This window comes from Monodon monoceros, unplaced genomic scaffold (genome assembly GCF_005190385.1).
Source record: "Monodon monoceros isolate NGI ecotype Baffin Bay Population unplaced genomic scaffold, NGI_Narwhal_1 Super_Scaffold_2, whole genome shotgun sequence".
NCBI lineage: Eukaryota > Metazoa > Chordata > Mammalia > Artiodactyla > Monodontidae > Monodon > Monodon monoceros.
The window spans coordinates 103,956,053-103,969,825 of record NW_021703776.1 but is presented as its reverse complement, the minus strand read 5'-3'; the positions used below and the strand labels follow the sequence as shown (position 1 = coordinate 103,969,825).

The 13,773-nt window shown below is 60.9% G+C and overlaps 1 protein-coding gene across 4 annotated transcripts in view; it reads right to left on the bottom strand.

Moving 5' to 3' along the window:
- Positions 1-7,104: 7,104 nt before the first annotated feature.
- DNAJB6 (DnaJ heat shock protein family (Hsp40) member B6) overlaps positions 7,105-13,773 on the bottom strand; it is a 55,595-nt gene continuing 48,926 nt past the window's right edge. Inside the window, exons 9-10 of one of the 4 annotated variants that reach the window (XR_003795182.1) lie at positions 8,751-12,615; positions 7,105-8,301 (exon numbers count right to left, since the gene is read on the bottom strand). Coding sequence is in view for 2 of the 4 variants with exons in the window: in XM_029233289.1 (XP_029089122.1) it covers positions 12,305-12,615 (311 nt within the window). In the remaining 2 variants the exon portion in view is untranslated. Of the gene's footprint in view, positions 12,616-13,773 lie in introns of all 4 variants that reach the window. The other 3 variants (XR_003795183.1, XM_029233291.1, XM_029233289.1) reach the window with 3 other exon arrangements.

The window sequence follows — 13,773 nt, the reverse complement described above, 5'->3', positions numbered from 1 at the left end:
CAGGCCTGCTCGGTGCCGCTCGAGGGTGGACGAGACGGTGGGGAGAGGGCACCTCTCACAGCGTCCAGGGATGACGGCCGAGGAGAGGGGGCTGGGGGCAGGACCCGCACCTGGAGCCAGGGGTGAGCTGCCAGGTGACAGGTGATCCTGTCAGGTGAGAAGTGATCCCTGTCAAGTGACAAATGATCCATCAAGTGACAGGTGGCAACTTCAAGGCTGCCAGGAGACACAGATGGCGCCAGCCCTGAAGCGGCGGCCACTTCCTGCAAGAGCGAGCGGGCACCTGGGAAGTCAACCTTTCGCCCCCCACCCATCCCCAGACCTGGTTCCTGCTGCTTCCGTGGTCCAAGGTCAGGCCTGAGCTCAAAGGACCTGCTCTGACGTTGGGAGGGGCTTTCATGGGGCGAGCCTCCCTGCCCACCATGGGCGGACGTGGTCCTCAGGGAAGGTCCATCGCTGGCCCATCGGCAGGGCGCCTTGGCCTAGGCAGGCGGCCGAAGTCAGCCCGGCGCCCTCTCCTCCGGACGGCCGTGTTCAGGCCAGGCCTGCTCTGCTGGACTCGGCGCCCAGCCCAGACTCTGTTGTCCTGGAAGCTGCCCCGACCTGGCTCCTCCAGCCCACCGCTCCCCACCCTACTCGGCCCAGACCCTCCTTCCCACGGGTTCTCCTCACCGGGACCAGCCCCCCGCAGCAGATGCCCCTCCTCGGAGCTCCTCTTGCACTGTCTGAGCCCCCTGCCAGGATGGGGCCTGAGAAGGCAGGACCGGGGGTGACTCCTCCTACCTGTACACAGTGCACGCGGTCCCATCTGCAGGGCAGGCTGCAGCTCGCACAGCTGTGCCCCCAACAAGCCTGCACACGCCAGACGCATGACTGGCATGCCCTGGATGGATGATGGAGGTGGGTGGATGGATGGATGATGGGGGTGGGTGGATGGATGGATGATGGGGGTGGGTGGGTGGACCAATCACCATTGGTGGCCTCTCCTCCACGACCAACGGCCGTGGGAATCTGGAAGGAGCTGGCGGCAGAAGCCGGCCCAGGAAGGAAGAAGGGCAGCCTTGGGCCCGGCCTCTGCTGGTCACTGGAAGCTAGGCCTGCAATTCCTCCCACCTGGGCTACTCTGGGTCACGGGAGAGGCCGTGTTGTCTTCTCATCCCATCCGTTCAGCCCCGTGAGCTTTTCCCAAGCGATCTTAACATCTCAGGGCCCTGATAACAAATGGACCTCCCTCTCACAGCACAGCACCCCAGCCCTCTGCCGTCTCTGCGGGGGACCACGGTGCCCTCCTGAGGAACACAGTCCACAGGCCAGAGCTTTCTGCGGCATCTCTGCCTCAGTCTCTGTCACTCACACACACACACCAGGCCTAGCCCAGCACCCCAGAGTTACTCTGAGTCCTGGGATGACCCTTGGTTAAATGCACATATCCCTCACAATCACCCAGAGCGCCCTGGGATGTGGCTTCAATGGACAAAACACAAGAAAGATATCTGAGACTAAAAAGAGAAAGTAAATGGTCACCTTGGGTGTCCGAGGAGGAAGTCGGAAAACAAGCATTATTCTGAGGACTGAAAAGTAGGAAAAGGACACCACATTTATCAGGCCTTTTCTGGGCAAACTGCACTTCAGGGTCCCAGAGTGGGGTTGGGAAAATCCTCATTCATAGAATTCCAGCTGAGAACACAGAGGGAGACCGTGGTGGATACTCAGAGGCAAAAGGAGAGGATGCCCAGGCTTTGAAGGGAGGATCTGGACCAGACAGACCGACAGGTGCCACGTACTCTGTCCATTCAAATACACACTGCACGTGACGAAGACTTCTCATCATAAAAGGTAAGAATGCAGAGTTAGGCAACATAACCACAAAGGAAGATGTAGTCTTGAGTGAAGCATGATTTTATAACATTATAAAAATCATTTTGAAAATGACTGGGAGTTTGGTGGCATTGGGGAATTACCGTTAATTTTCTGAGGTGTGATAATGGTATTGAGGTTGTGCAAAGAATATTTTTGGAGATGCATATGAAGTATTTAAGAACAAAGTGTTTGATTTACTTTAAAATGGTCTGCAAATCACACACCCACACACGACTGTCAAATCTAGCTACTTTTCTGTAGGAACATCTCCCTGCTACCAAGTTAAAACCGTAAAAGCCGAACAGAACTCAGGCTGCTCAGCTCCCTGGCAACTGGTACGTGAGGTGCCTGGAACCAAGCACACACCCCCGACACCCTGGCGAAGTCAGTCCTGAGCCCTTTTCACCCTCAAAGCACCCGGGCTGGGTTGATAAAGCCCAGGCCGCCTATCCGGGTGTCACCCAGTGGGGAGGCCCGGTGGGCGGCATCCCAGGCAGGGCAGGTGGCTCAAGACACCCAGGACCACTCCCGCCCAGAAGGGAATCGTAAAGAGGTGACAACGCTTCGGGGAGGTTGTCCCCCCAGCCACCCTGAAGACAGGCGAGCTGGCCCAGCTTTGCACGAAACACCTCTGGCCTTGGCTGAGCATGACCTGGTGGGTCGGGGTATAAAAACCTCACGTCAAACAGACATAGCTCAGAGCCCACCTCTCCTCTCTCTGTGGACATCAGGGACCATATTTGACATCCTGGAGCCTGCGGTCTCCTTGTAAAAGGACAGGGACACAGCCAGGCGCCTGACAGCCAGGAGTCCAGAGCACCTGGGTGTCCCATCCCGGGGGCATCGCAGCGCCAGCCCTGGACCCCGACCTGGGTTCAAGGGAGAACAAGGAAAGAGGCAGGGGCCTGGGGAGTGCCGGCCCAGGGACGGGCAGTGTTTCGGAGGCCTGGCCGGTGGACTGAGCGGCTCACTGCTTCCCGCAGCCCCGCCCTCTCCTGCCAGGATTTCTGCCAGGGCTGCCTTCACTCCAGACCCAGACGCCTGGCCGACACCCACGCACGACGTCGGTTTTCTCAGGAACGGGCAGATTCATCGTCCTGGTCACCCAGGGCCACCCAGTCACTGTTTAAATGGCTCCTTGGCCAGAGAAACAATAATTTCTAAGCCACAAAACTGAATTCTGTTTGTCCACTAAGAATGAATGCTATTGATCAAGCGAAACCTATGAAAACCCCAGAGACAGAGGCAAGGAATCCGCTGGCACAGCGGCTGCCGACAGGCCCTGATGAGCCGCGTCCGCCGCCCCGCGTCGGGGAGCCGCAGCGGCGGGGGCAGCGCCAGGCGGGGAGGCACGCGGCGCCGGCGTCTCCTCCAGACCCAGCCCCCGGGCCATCCACACCGGCTGCTGGCAACGCGGCCTCACCCGTCAACCTGACCCCGCCCCGGGGCTCCAGTCAGAGTTGCTGGACCCGCTTGTCAACGACTCCACGTCTTCCTGGGGAAGAATTCGGGAATTCGGGTGAAACAAACACTGAGCCATTTTCTGACAAATATTCACGGCGTCGGGCTCCATCTGAGAAGCTGGGCGCCCGCCCGGCAGCGGGGTCCGAGGCAGCGGCCTGGTGCAGGTGCCGAGCCAGACTTACCCCTCTGCCCTCATGTGGCCTCTACCAAGAGTGGGTCTCTAGTTGGGCTGGGGGCCTCGGCCCCGGGCGGTAACGATGCCTGGTGAGACCTTAACACCCACCCCAGGGCCTGTCCTGCAGCCACCCAACACTGGGGCACCTTTGGTGTCCACTCCCATCACCCCCACCCCAGGCAGACTCAGCTGAGAGCCAGGTGGATGCGGCACGTGTGAGGAGGTGCCCAGGTGGCCCAGGCACGGGCAAGAGTGAACGGAAAACCCAGGGGGGCCTCTGAGGGTGGTCAGTGGCAACGGGGCCCGTGAGCTGCAGGGGGCAGGGAGGCGGGCCCAGGAAGGGGCCTGGTGCCACACGTCCACCCAAAGCCGCCTGGCTGTGGGCCCGGGACGTCCTTCCTGCCCGGCCTTGATCAGCAGCTCCAGGTGGGCAGGAAGTCGGGGGCCTGCCGTGGAGGACCGCCCGAAACTGGGAGGCGGCGGCCTGAGGGGCGGAGCGCAGGCAGCGGGCAGGCCCCGAGCCCCCGCGGCAGCGAAGGCTCCGCCGGCTGCGCCCGGTCAGGAGCCGTGTCTGGGGCTCCTGCCAAGCCTGGGGCTCGCCTGGTACCCGAGACGCTCCATGGGCCCGTCCACCCCTGCTGCCTCCCGAACCCCAGACAACAGAAGAGCCCTGCCACGCACCGTGTGGGGTGGGAGCTGACACAGCACACGCCTCGCCAGAGGATGGGACATTTCCCGAAGGGTCGGACCCTCTGCTGCTAATACATCAGGACGCAGGCCGGACGCGGCACAACGGCAGCGACCCAGGTGTCCGCCCCTCCGGGGACTGTGGTCACCCACCACGGAATGCGATTCAGCCGAGAAATCTGACGCCCGTGGCAACGTGGATGCTGGGCGAGACACGCCAGTCACAGGACAAACCCTGTGTGACCCCACTCACACGAGGTCCTGGAGCCACCGACAGAGACAGGAAGGAGGATGGGGGGGGACAGGAATCATGTCTCACGGGGACACGGTTTGGGAAGATTAGACCAAGTGCTGGACATGACGGGGTGGCGCTGGTAGAACAGGGTGCCTGTGCTGAGCGCCCCTGAGCTGTGCAATGAAAAACGGTTTAAATGGTCCATTTCATGTTCTCTGCATTTCACCAGCACTAAAAAACATGGCATCTTAGGCAGCTCACGGCACAGCTGTGGACAGGCGGTAACAGGGCCACGGCAGCCTCCCGTGACTTTGCTCCTCCAAAGGCCGGGAGCCCGGCGCCCCCTCCTCAGCCTCTTCATCCCTTCACTTCTTCAAAATACGCGTATTCAGCAGCCTCCCCGCCAAGCACGGGGCTAGACGCTGGTGGCCGGAGAGGGTCCCTGGGCCAGGCCGCCCCCCTCTCCGCCGTCTCCGCGATAAAGGCAGGGCTGTCGTGGTCTCCAGCTGTCGGCCAAGGCCGGGGCTTCGTGAGGAGGCGGCCAGCAGGTCCTGTGCATCTTCTGCACGCTCCAGGCTTCAACCCAAGCGGGAGCGGCTCCCGGGGGTGTGGGGAAGAGTCCCAAGGGACAGCCCCTCTCTGTGTGGGCGAAAGGCCTCTGTGCGGGGGCCGGCAGCCCGGACCTCTGCGTGGGACACAGGCCCTGCTCTCAACCTGGGGTGACTCGCCTGCGGCGTCCCCGAAGCTCACAGCAGTCACCTGGCTGAGGACACCGGCCGCCTCCCCTGGACAGCCCGCAATCCCGGGGGGGTCTGTCCCCAGGTCCCGGGCCAGGCCAGCACAGCGGGCTCTGCGGGGGCCCAGCAGGAGGCGGGCCCCGGGGAAACCTGCCCCCGAGCGAGCCGGGCTCTTCCGTGAGGTGGCAGGGTGCCGAGGGCCGGGTGGACCGTCCTTGGGCCAAGGCAGCAGCCGCGGGTAAGGGAGGGCCCCCAGGGGGCAGCGCGATGACAAGAACACACCACACTCTCCAGAACCCGGTCTCATCTCTGCACACCAGGCGGGGGAAGGGCCCATCCACCCGCAGGACCAAGTGGGCCGCCACCCGCCCTCCTGGGCAGACGTAGCTCCGCAGCCGCCCTTCCCTCCTGCCCACCTGGAGCCAGGGCCGTCCGCGGGGCTGCCCTGCCCGGCCCCTCCCAACCCCGGGCACCCACATCCCGCGGCCGGGCCTCCGTCAGCTCAGCGGTGCCGTCTGCTCTTCTGTCCGCGAGGAGGGGGGCACACTGCCTCTCATGCGCAGGGGTGCCCCGCCACACTCGTCACCTCCGGTGTGGTGTTCGAAGCTGGGCGGCTGCTCGGTGCCGGATGGAGGGGGCGGCGTGGCAGGGGCAGAGCCACAGCCCCAGCGGTCCTCGTCCACTCTGGCCCCAGGCCATCCTCAGGTTCCCAGGACGACACCTGTGAGGACCAGAGGGCGCTGCAGACAGGGGTGTGCCCGGAGGGGTCCTCCAGGTGGGCAACTGCAGACCAAACGACCCGAAAGGATGGCCTCTGGGTGGCAGACTCAGATGGTGAAGGAGGGAGGGGCCGGCGCTGGGGGAGGGGCAGTTTCTGGTGCAGAAGCTCCGTGGAAGCAACCAGGGGTGACCAGGACCACCGGCGTGAGCAGAGACGTGACCTGGATTCCGAGCCCGGTGAATCCTAGGTCTCCCTACTGTCAAATGACCTTCAAAATAAAACCTCATTTTGGCAAAAGTGAAAGAAAAAAGAATCAGGCGTGATTATCAATGTCATATGCCCCACTTTTTGAAGGCTCCAAACGGGAGTTTGAAAGAGTTTCCCTGTGGATGTTTCCACAGCATTTTCCTGGTTCAATGCTGCCCCATCAGATTGGGGATGGGACACGGCATGTCCTATGAAAGTGTATGCATTTCAAATTGAACGTTTCCTACGTGAGCTCTGCAGCCCTTAACCCTCCTAACACAGGGGAAGAGGTGGCTCCAGCCCCACAAGCTCTGTGCCCACCCCTGGGCTGGTGTGGCTCTGCCCCCTCTCCCCTCTCCTCCGAAGCGGGACCCACCCGTGGGCCTCCCCCTCCAGGGTCCTCCCCTCTTCACTCAGGAGCGGCCTGCAGGGCAGGGTTGTGTGAAGACGGTCGTGGGGTCCCCAGCACCTTGATGACCGCCAGGGCTCTGCCCCATGGCACGGACAATGTGTCTGTCCTATCCTGGGGGACCGGCCTTGAGGACCTGAAAACTTCCTCGCGTCGGGCCAGCCCTCCCCCTGGGTCCCCACAGCAGGGAAGCTCTGGGCTGAGAGCAGCTGAACCATGTCAGGGCGTCGTGCGTGGTGGTCGCCACTCGGAGAGGCTCCAAGGTCTAGGAGGGAGCCTCCTTTCACAGCCCCGGGACGTGAACGCTGTCCTCGGCCAAGGCAGAGTCTGGAGGAATGCCTGGCTCATCTCCCGTGCTTCCCATGGTGTCAGCAAGGACGCTGGTTTCATACATCGTGCATTCAGCGGCACCGTCATCTTTAAAACATTTCCACCCTACGGTAATGCATCGCAGAATCGACTTTTGCCCCCAGAATATCACTTGATCTCTCATAACTGAAATGACAGAGAAGAACTGCTTTTCTTTTTAATTACTAGTAACTGATGTTTATAAACGATGGCAAGTGAGTGTTAGTCAATAACGCTTACACTTTATTTACGTGGGTAGCACTTAAAATCCGTTACGCTTTCATGGTTACACTGTCCACACTAAGCATCCAACACCAGAGTCCGCACCACCTTCCACCACAAGCAGGCACACGGAGCAAACTGCACAGCCACCCGAGAATCACACGCGCCACACTCACTCCCGCCGCCCAAGCCCGCGGCTCGGCCATGAAAGCTATGCCCCCGGTGCCCGGGCTCCCAACACTGCTGGGTGAAAGCTACTGGCGTTTGAGAATCCCACCCAAGCTTTTCACGATGCCCTCGGTGCCCGGGGGCAAAGGGAAAGGGGACTCAGGCGGGTGCGGGAGTGAGAGGAGGGGCCCTGACAGCAGGCGGGGAGGGGGTTGGGGGGCCTCGATCCTGTGGAGGAGTCGCTGCGGAAAGATGGGAGACCCCGGCCCAAGGGAAGCGATTCTTCTGAAGGAGCCGGTGCTGGAGCCCGTACCCGGCTCAGCGCCTGTGCTCAGTACCTCACGAGCTGCATGTGGGAGGGGCTCGTCTGCTTCCCCCCAGCCTGAGCCTAACCTAAAAGCCAGAGGTGCTACTACTGAACAGAATTTTGAAGACTCCTGTGTCCCTGCCAAAACAACTACGGATCCAAGGAAAGACGGGCTATTCGAGAAGATTAGAAGTAAAACCATAACCGTGAGGGGGCTCCACACCTCGAGCGGCCAGGTCACAGTGAAGGTCTGGCACCCCCGAAACTGAAGAGAAGGTCACCCGGGGTCAGGAGTCACCTTTACGTCACCCTGTGCTTGAGTCTAGATTCATACACTCAGCGGAGGAGCGAAGGTCGTGTCGCGAGCATGCACGCGCCGTCGGGAGCGCCACACGGCCAAAGCTACAAGCATCTCCGCAGGTGTGCACCAGGCAAGCAGGGGTGGCCTCGGCCGCAGAGCTGGAGAAGCAGGGACGGTCCAGCGGCTCCGTGCTCCCGCCCCCCAGGCCCTGACCGGTGTGCCCCCAGCGTCCCCAGCGCCGAGCAGGTGTGGTCTCAGGGCGGTGGACAAGCAGGTGCGGCACCTAGCGCTTGTGTGCAGCCCCTCGGCTGGCCGCCCGCTGCTGCACTGCGGCCCGTCTACGGGCGGCCCTTGGTCGACTTCTTCTTCTTCAACTCCTCTCTCTGTTTCTGCTTCTTCCTCTTGCCACCTTCTTTGAATCCTAAGGAAACAGGCGTGTGAAACACTGCAGAGGAGCAGCTGCGGCCCCACTAAGAGGCAAACGTGTCTCTAGATATCCCCCCGGTTAAAACAAACCAACCTCGCGATAAAGTAATGTGTCACCACTCCTATCTGCTCCTTATCTAAGGCTCAACAAAAACATGGACGGACTTCAAACTTGGCAGATGTAAAGCTCTAACATGATCCAACCAGCATCCCAGCCCCGCGGGCCAACCCATCATCTGTCCCCACGACCCCGCCCCAGGTCACCTGGAGACAAGGCAGGGCAGGCTCTGCCTCGGGGATGGGCCTCCCCGGGGCCCCCTCTGCAGGGAGAAGCCCAGCTGTCACACGGTCCGGGGCTCAACCAATGCCCCACGCCAACCTTTTCCCCTGTGCTGTGTGCTTGCCCGAAGCCGGGGGAGAAAGAGGTGGGTGTGACCTGCTCACCCTCCTGAGACTTTGTCCAAAGAGCCGGAAGAGCTCCAGGTTATTTCTGCAAAAACAGCTCAGGACCTTGTGCTGCGTTAGTCCACACAGATGTGGGCGGAGCGGGATGCTGAATTTGGTAACAAAGGATCGTTCTGAACGGTCAGCCTAGAACCAGGCCAGGGTCACTGCAGGCCTGCGACCTAATGCACGTGGGCCCCTAAGCCTGCTGAGAAGAGCACATAAAAGCATCCTCGAGATTTTAAATTGAGGCAGGTGTCATTTTAGAACACAGTCTCTCTCCAGACAGAACCCAGACCCAGTCTGTTCACGACACGCATGTGTCCACACAACACCACCCCTGGGTGGGCCGGGCCCGGGGGTCAGTTAGGTGGGCGCTGACAGCCGACCGGGACCTGATCACGATGCCCGCTGTGGGGCGGGGGGGAAGCTGAGGACACACACATGCCTCCAACAGAACGAGGCTGCCGGGGCCTCCCGGCCTCACCACTGACTCAAACGCCCCTGGAATCCGCTCGCAGAGGGTGGAGGCTGGCGCGGTCCCCAGGGCTCTGCGGCCTGTGTCCTGCCTGCTCTCCCAGCAGCACAGCCATCCGGGTCACGTGCTGTACGGAAGTGGCCCTGACACGGGGGTCGTGGCAGGGGCCCCGGAGGTCCTCACGCCCAGCGTCCTCCCGCCTGACTCAGCTACCTGCACAATAAGCCAAAAGGAAGGAAAAGAAACACCTGCTAACCCACCGCGAGCGCACGGCAGCCCCGTCCCTGTGACCAGGCTGCTCCGGCCAGAAGTCGCTCCTCTCAGCTGTCCCTTTCACACTCGACCACGACGACCGACCGAGGGGGCCACGGGGGCGCCGGGGCTCTCTCCTGCCTCATACTCAGGCCCCGGCCCCGTCTCCACTCATGAATCTCCTAAGCCAAAAGGGGCCCCCGGGCACACACCGGGCAGAGCTGGGAAGTTAAAGGATCAATGTTATCCTTTCATTCGTGAATTTCTTTTTCACTATGAATAATTTTTCCTTTCTCACAGTTACACATTCTCGATAGACCTCCAGCGTGTGTGGAATCCATAAATGAAAAACACTAATCCTTTATCCACATCTCGCCGTCTAATTCACGGGCTCCGAGAGGCGTGCGACGCGTCCTCTGAAATAAAGCCGGGGCGGTCACCCCGTCTCACAGCAGGTTAACAACACAGTGAATGCCGGCAAGAAGGCACCGTCGGGCTGAACACAGAACTCCCCCCGCAGACGGGCCAAGGCTCCCCCAGCCACATCCTGACCCTGAACCACACGGGCCGCACCGTCAACACGGGAGATGCTCCCAGGAGCAATGAAGCCCATGTTCTGCGGCCTGAGCGCATCACAAGCGAGAGCTCGTTTTTAGCCTAAAATCATCAGAACCTGCCAGGCCACTGCCCACCCCGCCAGCCCCGGGGGCACCTAGCCCGGCGATTGCTCAAATGGCTGAAGCACCAAGTGGGGGCACCTGACACTTCGTAGGGAACCAAGCCCTTCTCTCTAAGAAAGCTGCCCGCAATGTGAAAGCCTGGCAGGAAGTGACCGCGGGAGCCTCCAGACCACGCGGAGAGTGCCCGCTGGAGGGGCAGGCGTGGCGGGGTAGGACGGGGGCCCATCACTCTGCTCCCTGGAGGCCCTGACCCACTGGGCACCTAGCTTTGCCCTGTTACCCCAGCAGCCTTTTCCACTGTCCCAGTTTTGGAGTCTTCCTCCGGAGCAGCTCTATCGTCTCTCGATAAGAAGTCAAACAAGCTCACTCTAGTCATGTAAAAAGCATTATCTTTAATTCTTTGGTGATTCACTCTGACACTCTTTTGAAGGCCTCGTAGCTTGATGTGAAAGAAGGAAACAAACCACACACAAGAAAGAGGTGTGTTCCGCAGCGCCCAGCACCTGCCGGGCCGAGACCTGGCCGCCCGACATCGCTGCGGAACACGGGCAGGAAGCGTTCGGCAAACGCACAAGACCACTGCTCGCCCTCGTGTGTGAGCATGTGCGGGGTTCGTAAGTCAACAGTTTTCCCACCTGGAGATGACACCTGGGAGGGACCTGATGGTAAAAACTGACAAAGCACAAGATTTCACAAAGAAGAATTCTCTTCTCATGATTCCCCAGCAGTGGCTACTCTCCTTCCGTCCACAGCCCTGGTCTCTGGCGCTCAAGAGGCAGCACGGGCCTCACTGTGACCCCAGGTCCACTTCCCGTTCAGGAAGCCAGCTAGATGTCTCAACAAGGCTCCTCCGGGCAGGCCTGAGCCCACACGCCTCACTCTTGGGAATTGGGATGTTCCCACCCAGTTTAGACACCCAGGTTTATGGTAACCTTCCAACCAAAGGGACAGCCCGGGAAGTCCCTGTTCAAATCGTATTTGTTCAGGGAAACTGCATCTACAACCCTGCCCCTCGCCAAGTCCAGCCAACGAGCGGTCAGGACCAGGAGGTGACGATAAATCTGGGGAGAACATCCACACGCCCATTCGAGGCAGAACAAGTTTTTTCTGAATCCACACAGCCCTTCCAATCACCTCTATTTTTCTTTCAATTACCCAGGAAGAGGCTAACGTTCCCAAATGGCCCATCTGCCTCGGGTGGCACTGCTCCCTGGCAGCCGGTGGCCAGGTCCGCACAGTCCCGCGGGGCTCTGCACCCTGGCTCAGAACCCAGGACACCCGCTTTCCGGTGGGTGGATGGGACAAATCCCCTGTCCTCCTCAAGACACACACACACCCCCTTTTCCACATGAAAAGGGCCAGAAGGGGATTGAAGGGACAGAGCTCCCAACAGAAAGTTCTGGGAGAAGAAAGGGATAGACCTCATCCTTCCAGTTCCCTGTGCAGACGATGCTTTCTTGCCCTAAGTTCACAGAACTAACCTCACAACGTACACAGAGACGTCACCCTGAAACAAGGGACCAAGGATCCACCTCTTCCTCCACGTAACCTGCGGTGGTCAACCTGGAGACTTCCAGTGCTGAGAGCCAAGACGGGCACGAACGCTTCACACTGATGAGTGATTCAAACTAGATTTACATCGGCCTTTAGACTCAGCCAGGGTCCGCCTGCATGCACAGCCATGCTGTCAGAAGTAATCCAGAACTTTCTACAGGGAACACACTTCAAAGACCCATCTGGGCTAAGAAATTACAGGTCAAGAAGCTGGAAGAGGGCAGAGCGGGGTCTGGAGAAAGAGGGTCACGAAGCCTCACTGCCTCACTGCATCCAGAGGTGGGAAACCTCCCTTGGGGTGAGGGTGGGTCAGCACCCATCCACCTGACCACAGGACCCCTGGGGGCGGGTGTCAGGTTCTGCCTGTAATTCAACAGCAAGGCAGGGAGGCACGACTGCAGCCGCAGGGCCCCCAGGAGAGGCTGGGCGGGTGGCCGCTCTGCGGGACCAGACTCCCAGCATGAAGTTGGAAGTTACACGAAGGGGCTCAGCTGCTGCCCACAACAACACACGGCATGCCGTGGTGGGAGACCGGCACCCCGCTTTAATGTGGGCTCCACGCGGCCTCCCCCCACCCGCCTGCCCATCCGTCAGGCCAGGACGCAGCAACACAGGTGCCATCTCAGTCCTCGGGGGCCCCGGGAAGGCCGGGAGGCAGCCCCGCGGGGAGGCTCCGCGGCGGACACCCCGTGCACACCTGCGGGGAACGCGGCCGGGGGCTCCCAGCTGCTGCCGGCCCGGTGGTCCTCGCCCTCACCCGGGGGGTGGGGCGTGTGTTTGGGCACAGAGGCCGGCCGGTGGGACTTCAGAGGGCGGGCGCTGGTGCTGGTGGGCTGGCCGGGCAGCGCGTGCTGGCCTCGTCGCCGGCACTCCTCCGCGAAGGCGTCCTCGTCGGCCACACCTGAAAGCACAGGACGGAGACGGGCATGAGCCGCACAGCGGGAGGTCCTGGTGCCTCAACCGGATCTTCCCAGAGAAAACAGAGGAAACCAAAGGAGCACGGAAATCCAGTGACAGCGGCAGCTCCCCACCCGGCCCCCAGGGGGTCGGCAGCGAATACTGAAAGCACACTCGACCTTCAGGAGGGAGGAGGACGGGGACCCCATGACAAATTTCACCCTCAGAATTGGCACAAGGGTGTCACCCCAGAGGAGTGGGCTCCTGGCCAGCCATTGGTCTCTCTTTCAGGCAGCTGTGATGCCAGGACCTGCACAGCCCTGCGGTGATGGAGGCGGCGGCCACCTTGCTTCCCGCCCGCTCGTGCCACAGGGCAGCTCCGAGCTCTGGACGGGGGACCCGCACGCACGGTCACCTTCACCAGACGCACAGCCAAGAACATTTCTCATTGCTCTCCACATTGTGTTTCTCTCGGTTTTTTCAAAAACAGAAGTTTTGCACATTAGGTGGAAACTAGCAATAAAATTAAAGACGAATGATAATAGTTACCGAATAACTTCAAATTTCATTCTCTGGGGGGTTTCTGACCAGCAGTCACACGGCGGGTTGGCAGGGCTTAAGGGAAAGGCTGTCAGAAACCCGGTAACAATGCAGGCAGGACACAACCTGTCTGATGGGACCAGTGACACCAGGCGGTAGCCTTCCTGTGCCTCAACAACCCTGCTCCCTGGAGGGTGGGTAGGCCCATCACCCAAACGGCGACATCCAGGGCGCACACCGCTGAGCCCCAAGCAGGTGACAGCCAGTGTGACCCGAGGTGCTAGCCCACTCGAGCTCTTCCCCAGGCAGACACTCCCTCCATCGCTGCCGGGCCCCCCCCGCGCCCCCCCAAACCCCGCCAACGCGGAGGACGACAGGCCTGCAGAGATGCTCCCTGTAACGAAGACCTGCTCTCTCATGGGGGTGCGCGATTACAATCATTTCCGCACCATTTAACACGACGCTGAGCGCCAAGTTCAGTGCTGGGTACAGGCGTGGGGCCTCCCCTCCCTCTCCTCCAGACACCTGAGCTCAAGTACTGGCCCCGACCCGCTCTCACCACACCCGAGCTCACCACACCCCGCTTACCGCACCCAAGCTCACAGCATCCCGCTCACCGCAC